This window comes from Callorhinus ursinus, unplaced genomic scaffold (assembly GCF_003265705.2).
Source record: "Callorhinus ursinus isolate GAN/ISIS: 27379988/994484 unplaced genomic scaffold, GSC_fseal_2.0 scaffold22, whole genome shotgun sequence".
Taxonomy (NCBI): Eukaryota; Metazoa; Chordata; class Mammalia; order Carnivora; family Otariidae; genus Callorhinus; species Callorhinus ursinus.
In genome coordinates this window covers 25,574,879-25,588,963 of record NW_027397084.1, presented here as the reverse complement: position 1 = coordinate 25,588,963, position 14,085 = coordinate 25,574,879, and the positions used below count along the sequence as shown (strand labels likewise).

General features: G+C 34.8%; 1 protein-coding gene across 49 annotated transcripts in view; it reads right to left on the bottom strand.

Annotated features, from left to right (window-relative positions):
• The window catches only part of RIMS1 (regulating synaptic membrane exocytosis 1), a 487,750-nt gene that overhangs the window by 66,558 nt on the left and 407,107 nt on the right, over positions 1-14,085 (bottom strand). For 35 of the 49 annotated variants that reach the window (XM_073905183.1, XM_073905189.1, XM_073905195.1 and 32 more), the window contains one exon: positions 7,137-7,372. The exons of 12 other annotated variants lie outside the window; for them this stretch is intronic. In XM_073905183.1, coding sequence (XP_073761284.1) covers positions 7,137-7,372 — 236 coding nt within the window. The remainder of the gene's footprint in view (positions 1-7,136; positions 7,373-14,085) is intronic. 2 more of the 49 variants (XM_073905188.1, XM_073905190.1) reach the window with 1 other exon arrangement.

Below are 14,085 nucleotides of genomic sequence, written 5' to 3'. Positions count from 1 at the left end.
TATTCATGTGTATTATTTTCTTGACAGTGGAACAAGTGTAATTTTGTTAGTTTCCATCTATGATTTCTTCTTGAGAAATGTGTGATATGCCTTGGAAATTTATTAACTCTTACTAAGCTATTTTGAAATCTAACATACATAAATCTACCTAAAACTTCTTAGAATACTTATATTTCTCCCTCTATAATCTTGTGGGAACCTGAACACCATATAGTTTTTCATTCTACTATAAACCTTCTGAAAGGTTTCATTCCCATGATTATAATGAAAGAATTAATTTCATTGAGATAAACTGCAAAAAAAAAGTGCCTTTTAACCCGTATTCTGAGTAAGAATAAGAAAAAGATCTGCTCATTTCCTTAGGAAGAGGTAATATCAATTGATAAGAGAGAGGGCAGACCTTCAATTTTTTCCAATGAGACAAATCTTCATACTGAGAAGAGTCAAACTAAGTAGTAAATGGCGGCCCAAGACAGGTGAATTTCCAAAATGAGTACGATAATCTAGATCTAACCAAATTTTATCTCAGAATCTTAAAGATGGGCAGTATGATTTCAAAGAGTCCTATGATGATCTCAGAAATCATGGTGCGGACATTGGAGCTGCACACAGCAGGGGATGACAGACAGTCTTGAAAGAAATGAAACTAACATTAAACTAGATCCCTGCAAATCCCGCTAACTGCGTTTACCTTGCAGAGATTTTACATTATCCAAACTCAGCTGGAATTCCAGAGCTGTTCAGCAGTACTTTTATCCTAGTCATTTCTTACTACATTCCTCACCCTGTCCATTTGCTCTCGCCTCATTTGCATGAAGATCAAAGGCCTCTGACTCAAATTCCTGCAGCCTTCATATTCCCATGCATACTCCTCTGGATCCCCACCATTTCCTCTTTTCTATCAAATTCAGGGAGAGAAGTATCTTTCCCTCTCTCCAAGAATAACTTTGGTGTCCTTGAATTATACCCTCTGTTCGTTGGGACTTTGTTAATTAAAATTCTTTGTATTTACATCTTCCAATCTCTCTATCCAGAGGTGCCTTTTCCACACCTCATCCTGGAAAAATGCTCAGATCTCCTTTTTTCTGAGACAGACACACATACAGACACAGACACACACACACATTTTAGACCCTATACCTCCATGCCTCTGAGCTCTTACCCAGTCTCTGCTGTTCTAGTTCCTTCCACCCATGACAAGAACCCCGTTCCAAATCCGATGGGGAGTAATTAAGTGGGTGTGGATGAGATGATGGATACAGAGAGAAAGCTGAAATGAATGATGGAATGGAAAGTGGGATGGGCTCCGGACCAGGCTGAATCCTGCCCCCACCCGAGGCATGTTCTATCCTCACCCCCACCTCACCAGTCTTTTCACACTTAAGGTCAGGAAGAATGCTTTGGTTCCCAAGTCCAGTGGTCTACTCTCATTCCCTAGCCTTTTCAATCCTTCTGTAGGATTCACCAGCCTCTCTATAAAATTCTCGACTCTCTTGGGACACTGTTTCTTTTCATCTTTACTCCTCATTCTTTTTTCTGGATCCTGCTCCCCCCGCACCGGCTTCTCCATATTCTCCCTCTTTCCTTAGTAGTTTTTCCTGAATAAGGGCATTTCACATTGTCTTCTCTTAATTTCATTGTCAGTCCATTCTTTTCTCTGAGTAAGCCCATTTCCTCCATTTCCATAGCTCCTTCTCTCCCTCCCTGCATCATCATCTGTCATTTCATCTATTAGCCCCACACTGACCTCCTTGCTCCCTCCCTGGTTTTGTACACCTGGCTTCCATTTAAACTTCAGCAGCACAGCTTTGTTTCTTCTCTTCTCTTCATTAAAATGTCTCCTTCAAACAGTGAGCAAAGTCCCTTAAAGGACTTCTGAAGACCTGGCCTCATCTTTTTTTCTAATTGTATTTCCCACTATAGCCCTTTCATATATCTTTTCTTTTGCCTAACTGTGTCCATGGGCTGGGATCATTTATTGATATAAATATATGTATATATATTTGTGTTTTTCCCCGTATTTTTCCTTCCCCCTTTCCACAAAATTGTTAGCCTTTTTATAATTTCCACAAAATTATTTTATGTTTCTTTGCTTCAGGGATTTTTGCAGGAATATAGGGTAGCCAGAAGGCAGTAGTGGCTCTTTGTCTTTTATAAATGCCTAGACTATAAAACAGATAATGCTAAATGTGCCAGCCAGATCGGGAAAAGAGGGGAAGGCTCTGTAGGGCTTACAGGCCAGGGTGGAACCTGTAGGAACCCAGGCCCTGCTCCATGAGCCTTGCTGTGGCACAAAAAGAGAGGAAGAATATGCGAGGAGCTTAATGTAACCAGAAGGGATTTTTTTTGTACAGGTTGAGATTCTTTTACTCAGAAGGAGTGTGCATCATTTGCAAGTCACGGAAATTTTTGTTTATCCATATCCATGTGAGATATGTTTCCTTACAAAATATATACCTATTACTTTGCTCATGGCAATAGCCCCCCAAATTTTGTGTTTGCAGCAAGTTGGGAGTAGAGTCAGAGAGCTTGATCTAACAGGAATTCAGAGAAAAAGATACTGGTAAAGGTTGGAGTAACAGGGGACAACTCAGAGAGTTACACGGTCTTGAGCAGGGTCTTGAAGGAAAGAATTAGACAAAGGAAAACGAAATTTGGGATAGCGGAAAATTTTTAGAAAGGTACAGAATATCGTTAAAGAAACAAATGATTTTTTAGTACATTCTTAGTACATGATAATTGACTCTTAATTGTTTGAAAATTATAAAACAATCCTGCAACATTTTCCAGAATTTAATCAATGTTTTAATCATTAATATATTAATCTAATAAAGCATCTTCAGCTGTTAATGATGTAATAAATAACAATTTTGTTAAATAGTTAGACCATGATTATTTACCAATTCTGCATGTGCTCTCATCCTGAGACACAGATTTTAGACCAATTTGATTTCCCACTTCTTTTGGTAGCATACATAAATGGCATGAGTTTACTACATTTTGGTGCTTGCTTTATATTTTCTCATCTAGTTCTTTGGTTCATGTTTACTTCAAGTGTGAATAATTTCCTTACACTGGGGATGACACTTTTAATTTTGAAATACCTACTGTGGCCGGTGTAGTACTGGAGATACTATTATTCAATAATATAAGATGAAGTAATTTGAGCAATTTCTAGACTATAAAGCCAATGTTATTTTACATTTATAGATGTTTTCTCCATAAAAGCTAAAAGTTCTAAGCAGAAATCATAGTCTTAGATGCACAGTGCTTATTTGATCAAAGATTTGTCCTGAGGTGACCTGACTCTTGCAGTGAGGAGGAATATCCATTAAAAAAATCTTGCATATGATTTTAGGATGCACGCATTTCCCAGGGGAGTAAGCACTCATCATTTTCAACATTTTATATCAGTGTGCTGTTCCCTCTGTCCTGGAATGGGCTTCCCTGTATAATATTCCGATTTATTTTTTAATGCACAGGTCTCACCTCTTCAAGGAAGCCTCTCAAGATTGCACAAGAGAGTGAATCACCCTGTGCTTCCTCTGTACCACTGTGATAATTGGATAGTTGCCCTTTTTGAGCTGGAATATTTATATGTAACTCACCCTTTTCTACTTTGATATCTTCGAAGGCAGGGACAGTGTTTCATCTATCTCTTTAGTACTCTTAGCTCCTAGCCCAGTGCCTGGTACAGTGTCTATCATACCAACAGGATAGTGCTTAAATGTTAGTTGAACGTTATTTCAAACTCTTTTTTTTTTACACAGTTGTTAAGTTCCCGGAAGCCTGGGTTTAAATTCTGGGCCAATCACTTACAATGGGAACTTGAGTAAATTACCTAATCACTGTATGCCTTAGTTTCTCCAATTTCAAAATGGGAATAAAAGTAATGGTACTTCTTAAGTTTGTTATGACCAATAAAGAAGTGAAATTATATGTATACACCCATGCATGTATATAACTTAAAAGTGCATGGAAAAAACTCTAGAATGTAAATCTATTGTTAGGTTTATTCACTTAGACACATTCTTATGATACTAATAATTATCTTACATTTATAGGTAATTACAAGGATATTATTTAGGGATAATCCTTCACAGATGTATAAACCCTTCTCAAAAATACCTTTATTTATAAGTAAGGAGGGGATTACCACTGGGGAAATGTCATATAGTTAGTCTATGAGTGAGGGACCAAATCCTCACACTGAACAGGCTGGGCCTCTAAACCTAAGCCAAAATCTACCTTGAGTTCTAAAGCCTAGCCCTAAGGTTACTCAGAGCTTCATTCAATCCCAAAATATTGCTAGGTCAGGAGCTTTTTCTTATAATTTTCCTTTCTTTCACTACTTCACGTTTCAATCTAATTCAGCTATGATTTACTGAATAGGTTTTTAGCTATGTATGTGATTGCTTAAAGACATTTATCAGTAGTAACACCTAGAGTCATTGGAAATGTCCTGTTTATGTCACTCTCCTACTAAAAAATACATATTTAAAGAAGTTATTCCTACTTTCATTATGAATAAATAGTGGGGTAAATGTGATTTAAAAATATTAATATTATTTATAGTTGAAATATCCTGTAAGAATAATTATATGTAATTGAAGAGACTAGTAAATTATATATAAGAATAATTATATATCTAATTAAAGAGCATAGTAAATACTCTTCACAGTAAATATACATATGTGAGTATATGTGTGTATGTGTGTATAAAATTTACTATGCTCTTCAATTTGTTGAAATAAATTTTACTTGATTTCAAAGACTCAAATATATTCCTTTGAGCACATAAAAGGCTATAAAAACAAAAACAGAAAAGCGATGTGTTTGTAATCATTCTAAAAAGAGTTGATTAAACTTTACTTCTAATTGTTTCACATTTTCTTGATTATCTGTCATCTGTGTGGTAGAGGAGAGAGAAGCTGTAACCCAGGCTGTATGGACTAGAGGTTCACTAGAAGAGAAGCCCTTGCTCAATTAGTCTTTTTGTCCCACATTAAAATAATTAAACATTTACATGAAACGTAATACATTCTATTCCACAGAATACACAGCTTGTTTTAATGTATGAGTAAGGCTGTTTTCCTCTCCATATCACTTGTAGAAGACAGAACAGGGAGAAAAACCAGGCCTTGCACTGAGACAAAGAGGCATGATGACTGAGGTTTGTCACCCTTTGTCATCTGCTTTAGAAAGATCGAGAAGAATGAGAATAGGTAATCAAATAATAGGTAAAATTATGATGTAGAAAAAGAGACATAAAACTTTATATCTGGGAAGTTCATAGGAGGACATCTAGTCCAACCCACCCAGTATATAAGCAAAATGAGTCCTACAGAGATGAAGTAAAAGTTGATTCACTGAGTCACTTTGGAATAGAACTGTTTTGTAGCTTGGCTTTGTGATCCAATGTCTTTTTTGGCCCCTTACACTGCAATCTAATCTCCTCAAATAGGTTATTCCATGGATGTTATTAACAATGCATCTTTTCTGAAGGTAAATATTACTTGAAATTCACCAATGACCATAAATGGAATAAAATTTAAATTCATAAAGCAAAGAGGCTAAGTGTTTCAATGGCAATCATTTGAACCTATTACCTACAAAGCTGTGTAGCAAGTATAGTTCCTGTAAAATTATTGTTGTGTTTTATTCTAAGAAAATGGAATTCTAAGTAACTAGTGAATGATAGAGAGGGAACTAACTACAGGGGACAAATAAGAGAGACTATGAAGAGTTAGCCTAAGAAGATAAGCTGTATGCCAAACCTCACACAGGAAGCATTGGTTCATCAAAGAACATTTCCTTTCATCTAAGTGATGAAGGATTTTCAAATCTGGCGGTGAAAGCCTTATCCACACCTCACCTTGTAAACCATCATTACATCAATACCAAAAACCAAGAAGCATCACCATCGAAAATAAGACAAATCAAACAACATTAATGAACAATGTCTCCTCCTCAGGAAGAAGTCTGACCCTAAGGAAGAGAAAAGATTCTTCACAATGAACAGCTCATCTTAGTGGGATGGCATAGAGGCAGAGCCATTACAGAGACTAGCTAATCTAGGTTCCTTCTATGATATTCAGAAAGACAAAACTCTGTTGAAATAGCTGTGCACTCTAGTTCAGTTTTTCATTGGCTCAATTTCCTACCTTTATTTGTGAGTATGTCCACTAGAATGCACATTTTAAAATACTCTCCAGAATGCCAAGGTAACTATAAAAAGAATTTCATGGAAGTTTTTTGGCATGAGTAAATTTTGTTACAACAAGACTTTTGCTGCTAAGGAACAAAAATATGGAGCCAATGGTTATAACAGGAGAAAGGAGTGCTGACAATTTAAATCAATTCAATATTTCACTTACCTTTAGTTTTCCACAGTACTGAGCATAGTGATGAATTATCTAATATGTCTGATCAAATATTATGTAATTTTGGGCAATTTAAAAAATATTTTGTAATACAGAAATAACCATCCTCCTTTCTGTGTTTGCTTTTCTCTATATACCTTGAAGGACATAAAGCTTTTAAGATTTATAAGCAGTAGAAAATATCTGAAACTCAAATTTGTATTAAGACATTCTTTGCACAAATCCACTGACCCATTTTTCTAAAGTAAAAATAACTGCTGGGTTTTTTAACTTGCACTGAAAATACAAAATTACAGTTCAATAATTACATTCATACAGTACCTTGAAGACTATATTTCAAGTTGCACAACTGACCTTCTTTTCTATAAAAGTATAGAGCCTATATTATACGTAATTATATTATGGAACATTTTGAAAAAGAGAATCCTGTTGCTTTTCTTGCATATAAATCAATTTGGATCTTTAATACTTCTTTGCATTTCCTTGCATATTTATAAACATGGCTTTACTTTTTTTTAACTTATGGAAAATATCTGACCACTTTACAGATTGACAAATGATACCTGGTTAGACAGCTGTACAGAAAAAAAAATAAACACACACGTAACAGATTTTCAGAGACAGAAAAATAAATTTCCTTTTGCAAAGAAGAATCAGTACACTCTACAATCACTCACAAGCCATAGCACGAGGATCCACTTTTGTCTCTCCAGCAAGAACTTGAGGTGTCTAAGTGGAATTCACTTCACTCACCTGTTTGGCTTAGTTGGGATGTGCTTCTACTCCTTCTAGACACTATGGCAACCACTTTGGCACTCAGGCTGGATCTCCTTTTCTTTCCACCTGCTCCAACTGTACCCACAGCCGTGTCAGACTGACTGCCGTCATTGTGCTCCAGTGTGTACATCTCCCCACTCACACTGGTGCTCTTCGTGATGGCTCTTCCTGAAGTCCCCATCCGTCTGCCTTGCATTTTAGGGGTAAATGAACTATATTTACAAAGTAAAAACATATACGCATCCATAAATTACAGGTCAGTATAACCGAAGCTCTAAATCTAATTTATTTTGAAATAATCCAGGCAAATTTTTAGGAGGGAAAAGCCAGTTGAGTAGTAGTCTTACAGCTAAGATTTACTAGACGTAGCTTAAAACAATAGTATTTCAACACAGGACTCTATAAACTTTTAGTAAAAAGAAATGCAACCAGTGTTATCTACAGGGAGGTAAATGTTACTAATTTTATAGTTACTATGTTAGTTTCAGAGAAAAACAAAAATATTTAAATCAATAAGACAAGTTCATATACATTCCTCAGGAAAAAATATTAAAAATGGATATTCTGGATTTGCCATACAAGATTAAGAAATGAAAATCACATCTGTTCTAGTTCCAACTAACAGATACCTCTTTTGCTATTTGAGGCTTTATGAGTCTAGGAAAGACTACTTATGAGGCAAAGAAAAATCATATTTCCCTCCTTCTTCCTTGTCCCCTCATGTCGCATCTCTCCCAAATTTCAACTCATTTTCCTCTTTCAGTGTTTCAAACTCATATGCTCAGGTTCAGATGTTCCTTTTTTTCTTCCCTATCAAAACTTGTCTATGTTCTCAGATTATACTGGTTTATCTGAATAAATTACTGTACTGCTCTCCTAAATGAGAAAATTATTGTTGAGAATTTCAGGCGCCATGGGAGGCTGGTGGGAAAAAAAACCGTTTCTACTCTCCAAAGTAAATGTATGTCTGTGAGTCAGGAAGAGAGGTAGGGCAGGCAAGCTGGAGCCACAGATGTTAGGATTCTTCATATCTTTTAAATTATACTGCATACACAGTGATATTAACCAAACAGACTGGCCTCTTTTGGTCCAATAAAGACCTGGTTGGATATCTGAAATGACCCTCTTTATTTTACATTTCCTTAAAATATCTGCAAAAATTGGCTTATATAACCCTCACCACCATCTTGATTTTCTATTTTTTGTTTTGAAGTACAGAATACATTAATATAGTATCTTTTAACAGTGATGACATTGAATACTTAAGTTGAGATAAATCCTAATATGATTAGAAATGATAAAATAGAAATTCTTGGGATCACGTAAGTATTTGTGGTCACATATATAATGAGTGTTTCAGTAGAAAGGGAAATTGATATGGGATGAGTTCAGAAAGGTGGGAGAGTGGACTGTGGAAGGATTAGAAGTTATGGAAAAGAAACAACACTGTTTGATCCTTAGGATCCCTCCATGAATTGAACTGAAAAACGAGATCCCTTTTTGATAGGAATCATTTGGAATTTTTAATCCCTAGCTGTATTACTTGAATTGGTCCATAACATTAATATTGATATTTGTATTCTTTCAATTTATTCTAATCAGCATTCCATTAACTCAAAGTTTTTAAAGCCATTTGCAAACCTAGTAATTTTGCTATGCGCTTTATGCAAACTCTTTTTTCAAAACGTTAATGAGGATAGTATTACATATAGCTGGTTCAAAACTGATTCCTTTGGGGTTTATATTCCCAACTCTAGGGGACCTTCTTTCCTGGTTAATTTTACAATAAATTTCTTCTGTGTCCTCGCCAATTTATTTCAATGCATGACCTAAATCTGTCACCTCTCCTTAAGTCTACTCTTACTACCTGCATTTCTATGATTTTACTTGCAGACTTCTGCTGGAGGATACAAAGCAATGTCACAATTTGGTCAGTTTTGCTGATGATCCATCTTCAATCAAATGCCTGTGACAGAGAAGTCTGTAGTTTTCCCACCTCTCATCACTCTTTTTAGCACACTCTTCAAGGGGTTATTGAAAACTTCTGATGATTTTATTTTTACCTTAATAAAGCCTGCATAAACTAGCATCTACCTTTTTTCTCCCCATTATTTCCATGAAAATGGAATTCTTTTTTTAATTTTTTTAAAATGTTTTACTTATTTATTCATGAGAGTCAGAGAGAGAGAGAGGCAGAGGGAGAAGCAGGCTCCCCGCCCAGAAGGGAGCCCGATGCAGGACTCGATCCCATGACCCCGGAATCATGACTTGAGCTGAAGGCAGACGCTCAACCATCTGAGCCACCCAGGTGCCCTGAAAATGGAATTCTATTACAACTCTCAATTTGTATTTTAAAAGTTATCCACAAAAACGTTATTCCTTGTAAAACATTCGGGAATGTTCTATAGGCTATAGAAAAGTTTAAAAGTATAAGGAAATGTTTTCAGTAACACTTCTATCCTGAAAATGTATTTGAGATGAGCTAGGAAGACTCAAAATTTTTTTTCATGGACATTTAATCACAGCAATGAAATGTTCCACTATGTTGAAAAAATTCTGGAAGGCAGCTATGCTCACCACTACACCACCAACACACACTATGTTGACAAAATTCTGAAAAAATTTAGGGAAATCTGTATAGTGATTATACCATTTAGGGGGTTAAGAAGTTATGTTAAAATGATTTTTGTAAATAAATGATATAATTTTTCCTCAAAAAATAAAATATTTTATTTAGAATTTTAAAAGCATTCTTATACGATATGACAACTGTGCATAGCTTCCTAAAGAATCTGGAATATCATAATGTTCAACGAGAACATGTGAAGGCATTTTCAATTCTGCTTACCTAATTGAGGGGAGAGGTTTCTGGGGTCTAATCAGGTTAATTTAACCCATGTGAAGCTTACTGTTTTAGTATAGATATGTTTTCTATTCCCCTATTTTGTATCCTTTTATTTGTTCTGCTTCCATTGACTGGAAAACTATTCCTGTCATTTAGTTTCATTTAGTGCCTGAATCCTTCAGGATATACTTTAACGTTTTTTGATTTATAAAGCTCCTCAGAGTCTCTCTAGTGTCATGACTCCTCCTATCTAACAAGTCCACTTTAAAGGTCATTTAACCTCCAGGGAAATGTAAAATTTTTGACTATTTACTCTTATAATAATTATGATCCAAACATTTTACAATGCTGTAAAGCGAGTTGTTAACTTGAATAAAACTGATAAGGAGCAAATGATTACTATTTAGAAGATGGGGTAACTCCAAAGTTAATGGTTTTACCGACCTAGAGAATATTACCTAGTTTTGAATCTAAATTCATAATCTTATTCCAGCATTCATTTTTTTTCAATGACTATATATGTGTATATATAAGTACCTGAGTTTCTTGGATCATCTTTGGAATCAGTTTATCATCCTGTTGGTTTTCACACTAATGAGTTAAAACTTCAACATTTGCTATCCAGTTTTTATTACTATGTTTTAATTTTGAGAATTATGTTTTGACTGTGTTGGGGAGTCCCATCGAAATGTCCAAATGGACCCCCTGCCGGATCCAATTAAACTGTTTTGCTGGAGTAGGGCACCTCATGGACTCCTTAAACCCAAGGTTGCCTTTAATCAAGTGGCAACCAAACATTACGTTCAATCTCTGCTTTCTTTTTTCCGACTCTGGTTTTCTATGTTTCTTTGTTTGTTTCTGGTTCTGGTAAATGGGCTCTTATTTTGCTTGATTGTAACTAATAATACATTCCTCACTAACGGCACCAACAATAGGAAATCCACCCGTGGAATTAAATCTGTTGCGTGGCAGACATCAGGATATATTACAAGTTGGATGGCAAGTGACAAAAAATTTGGCTTGTTAGTCTTTTTACATGTCTGTTTGCCTGCTACTAAAAGTTCACATCACTCATGAAAATGTCTTGTGCATACTGAAAAAAGAACTGCTCTTTAAAAGTCTGGGCTTAGGTTTCAGTGTTAATTTTGGCCCTATGGCTAAGTGGTAAAACTGAAGTTGCTTGCTCTCTTTGCATGCTTAAAAACAGTCTTTTTGATTGATAATAAAAATCTCTTACTTTCTGTGTACCTTAGGGATAGCTGTACAGGCAGATAGATACTAGATCCCAAGGTATTTTAAATTTAATAGAGCTCCTGTTCTGATTGATCTACACAGATGAATAAGTACTTATATAATTCTAATATAGGTAACTAAAGAATCTCTAGAGAAAAAATAAACTGAAATTCTGATACTTTGAAAATACTAGCCTTTTGGGCGCCTGGGTGGCTCAGATGGTTAAGCGTCTGCCTTCGGCTCAGGTCATGATCCCAGGGTCCTGGGATCGAGTCCCGCATCAGGCTCCCTGCTCCTTGGGAGCCTGCTTCTCCCTCTGCTTCTCTCTCTCTCTCCCCCCTCCTCTGTCTCTCATGAATAAATAAATAAAATCTTTAAAAAAAAAATTAAAAAAAAAGAAAATACTAGCCTTTTAAGAAAAAACATTTTCAAGAAATTGTTAACTCAGAAGAATTTTAATCTAAGAATTTAAATCCACAATTAAAGTGAATCCTTGGAGTTATCAAACTAGTTTGATAAACTGGCTTACAAACAGCCTTATGAGAACCATGATGAGATGCCACTTCCTACACACTAGGGTAGCTATAATAAAAAGGAGAAATAACAAGTGTCGATGGGAATCTGAAGAAACTGGGACCCTCATACATTGCTGATGGGGCAGGAAGAGGCTGCTTCTTAGGAAAAGTCTGGCAGTTTAGTTAAACTTAGACATAGTTAAATTAAACTCAAAATTACCGAATGACTCAGTAATTCCATTCAAAAGTAAACATAGTTACCATATGCCCCAGCAATTCCATGCCTAGATAATAGGCTCAAGAGAATTTAAAACACATATCCACACAAAAACTCACATATGAATAGTCATATCAACATCATTCTTAATAGTTAAAAAGAGGACAACCCAAAGGCCCATAAACTGATGAATGGAGAAACAAAATGTGGTATATCCATACAATGGAGTATTATCAACCATAAAAAGGAATGAAGTACTGATTCATAATTTTATGAATATACACGGATGAAGTTAAAAACATTATATTACATAAAAGAAGCTAGATACAACAGACTACTTATTGCATGATTCCATTTAAATGGAATGTCCCACAGTCAAATCTGCAGAGACAAATGTAGATTAGTGGTCACCCAGGGCTAGAAAGGGAGGAAATGGGAAGTGAGTACTAATGGGTTTCTTTTGAGGGATGATAAAAATGTTTCGGAATTAGATAGTTGTTATGGTTGTACACCTAATTGTGACTACATTAAAAACTACTAAATTGTATAATTTCACAGGGTGAATTTTATGGTATGTGAATTATATCTCAACTTAAAAAAAAACAGTTTTATGTCTTCTTACAGATTTTATCAGCATGGTATATTATATAAGCACAAAATTTTATTTTTTAAGCCTTAGGTTGGTTTTTTCATGGACAGGCAGATTAATCTAGAATTTAAACTTCCTATACTGGTGTTACTTAATGGGTAAGCTAACATTGCTTCCAATAATGCTTAAGATTATGAAAAGTGTAAAATTATGTAATAACTAAATTGAACTATAATTCTGATAAAACTGATATCAACAGTAATTAAGTTGGTTAGTGTCAGCTTAAACAAAATTTCCAAGTGGTTAATTAGTTAACTTTAAGATTTAGCGTTAGCATTAAATTTCATTAATTAACAAAAAATCTTTGAATATCTAGATAATTTCTAAGTTAGAATATAAAACTTGGTTAATAACCAAGGAAATACATATATATGCACATGAAAATGCCTCTAATTTTCATATGGCATACATTATCTTTGCCTTTGATAAGGTTTATTTTATTTTTGCAACTTTAAGAAAATATCTAAGGGATATTGTGGGTGTGGGTGTTTTGTTACGTGTGCTGTGTAACTTGCTGGTATGCTAAATTGCTTGCATATGACAGTCTGTTATGCTCAATCATCTGAGTTTTCTCTATGAAATAGAAGCTTAGGTTAAAAGTTGTAATTAACACTGATGTTTGGTTCTATACTAGAAACAAAAGTGGCATATATTTTAAAATATATGGATAGATATTCAAGATAATAGATGTATTCTTATTTATCAAAGGAAAAGAAGGGAATCATTTCTTACAGTAAACTCCTGGAATGTGAATGAAGATAGTAAAAGACGGAACTTGAGTGGATACCTTAAAGTGTAGAAGGTTTGAGGAAAAGTGAATTATTTACCCTGTTTTACTGTAGTTGTAAACAGTAAGTCTGAAGGGCGAAAAAAAAAACTTTGACAAAGTGGCTCCATTTGATGTAAATCTTCATAATATAATAAGAAAGGTTTGTGAGTCATTTACTGACAAACTTATATTAATGCAAGATTAGAATTTGGTTTTCTGTTAAAATGATCTACTGATCTTAGAATATTTAATTGAGAGCAAATTTCATTTAATCAGAAGTGGCAAGCTGACCATTAAGGAACAAGAGTTTTACTTTACATGTAGAACCAATACTTACAAAGTCTGTATAGGAAACTGGTCTAGTACTTGTTCTATGGCTTACAGGATCCTAAGAACTATAGATAATAAAAAAGTTCATATCCTGAGCTTAGCAGAATTTTAGAGATAGGTACTGCAAATGATGTCTAGTGGTGATGATAGCTTTGGTTCACACTGTAAATAACACACAGGACTTGGTGTGATATAATTTACCATAAAATGGCCAACGTGGTATGATAACCTGTATGCATTTAATCAAATCAAAAATGTCATCAGTATTAAGATACATTATTATTCTATGTATTTTTAAGAAAGAAAAATGTTGCTAATTATGGCATGCCATCAATTGTAAAATATGTACCAATTTCGTATATGGTAA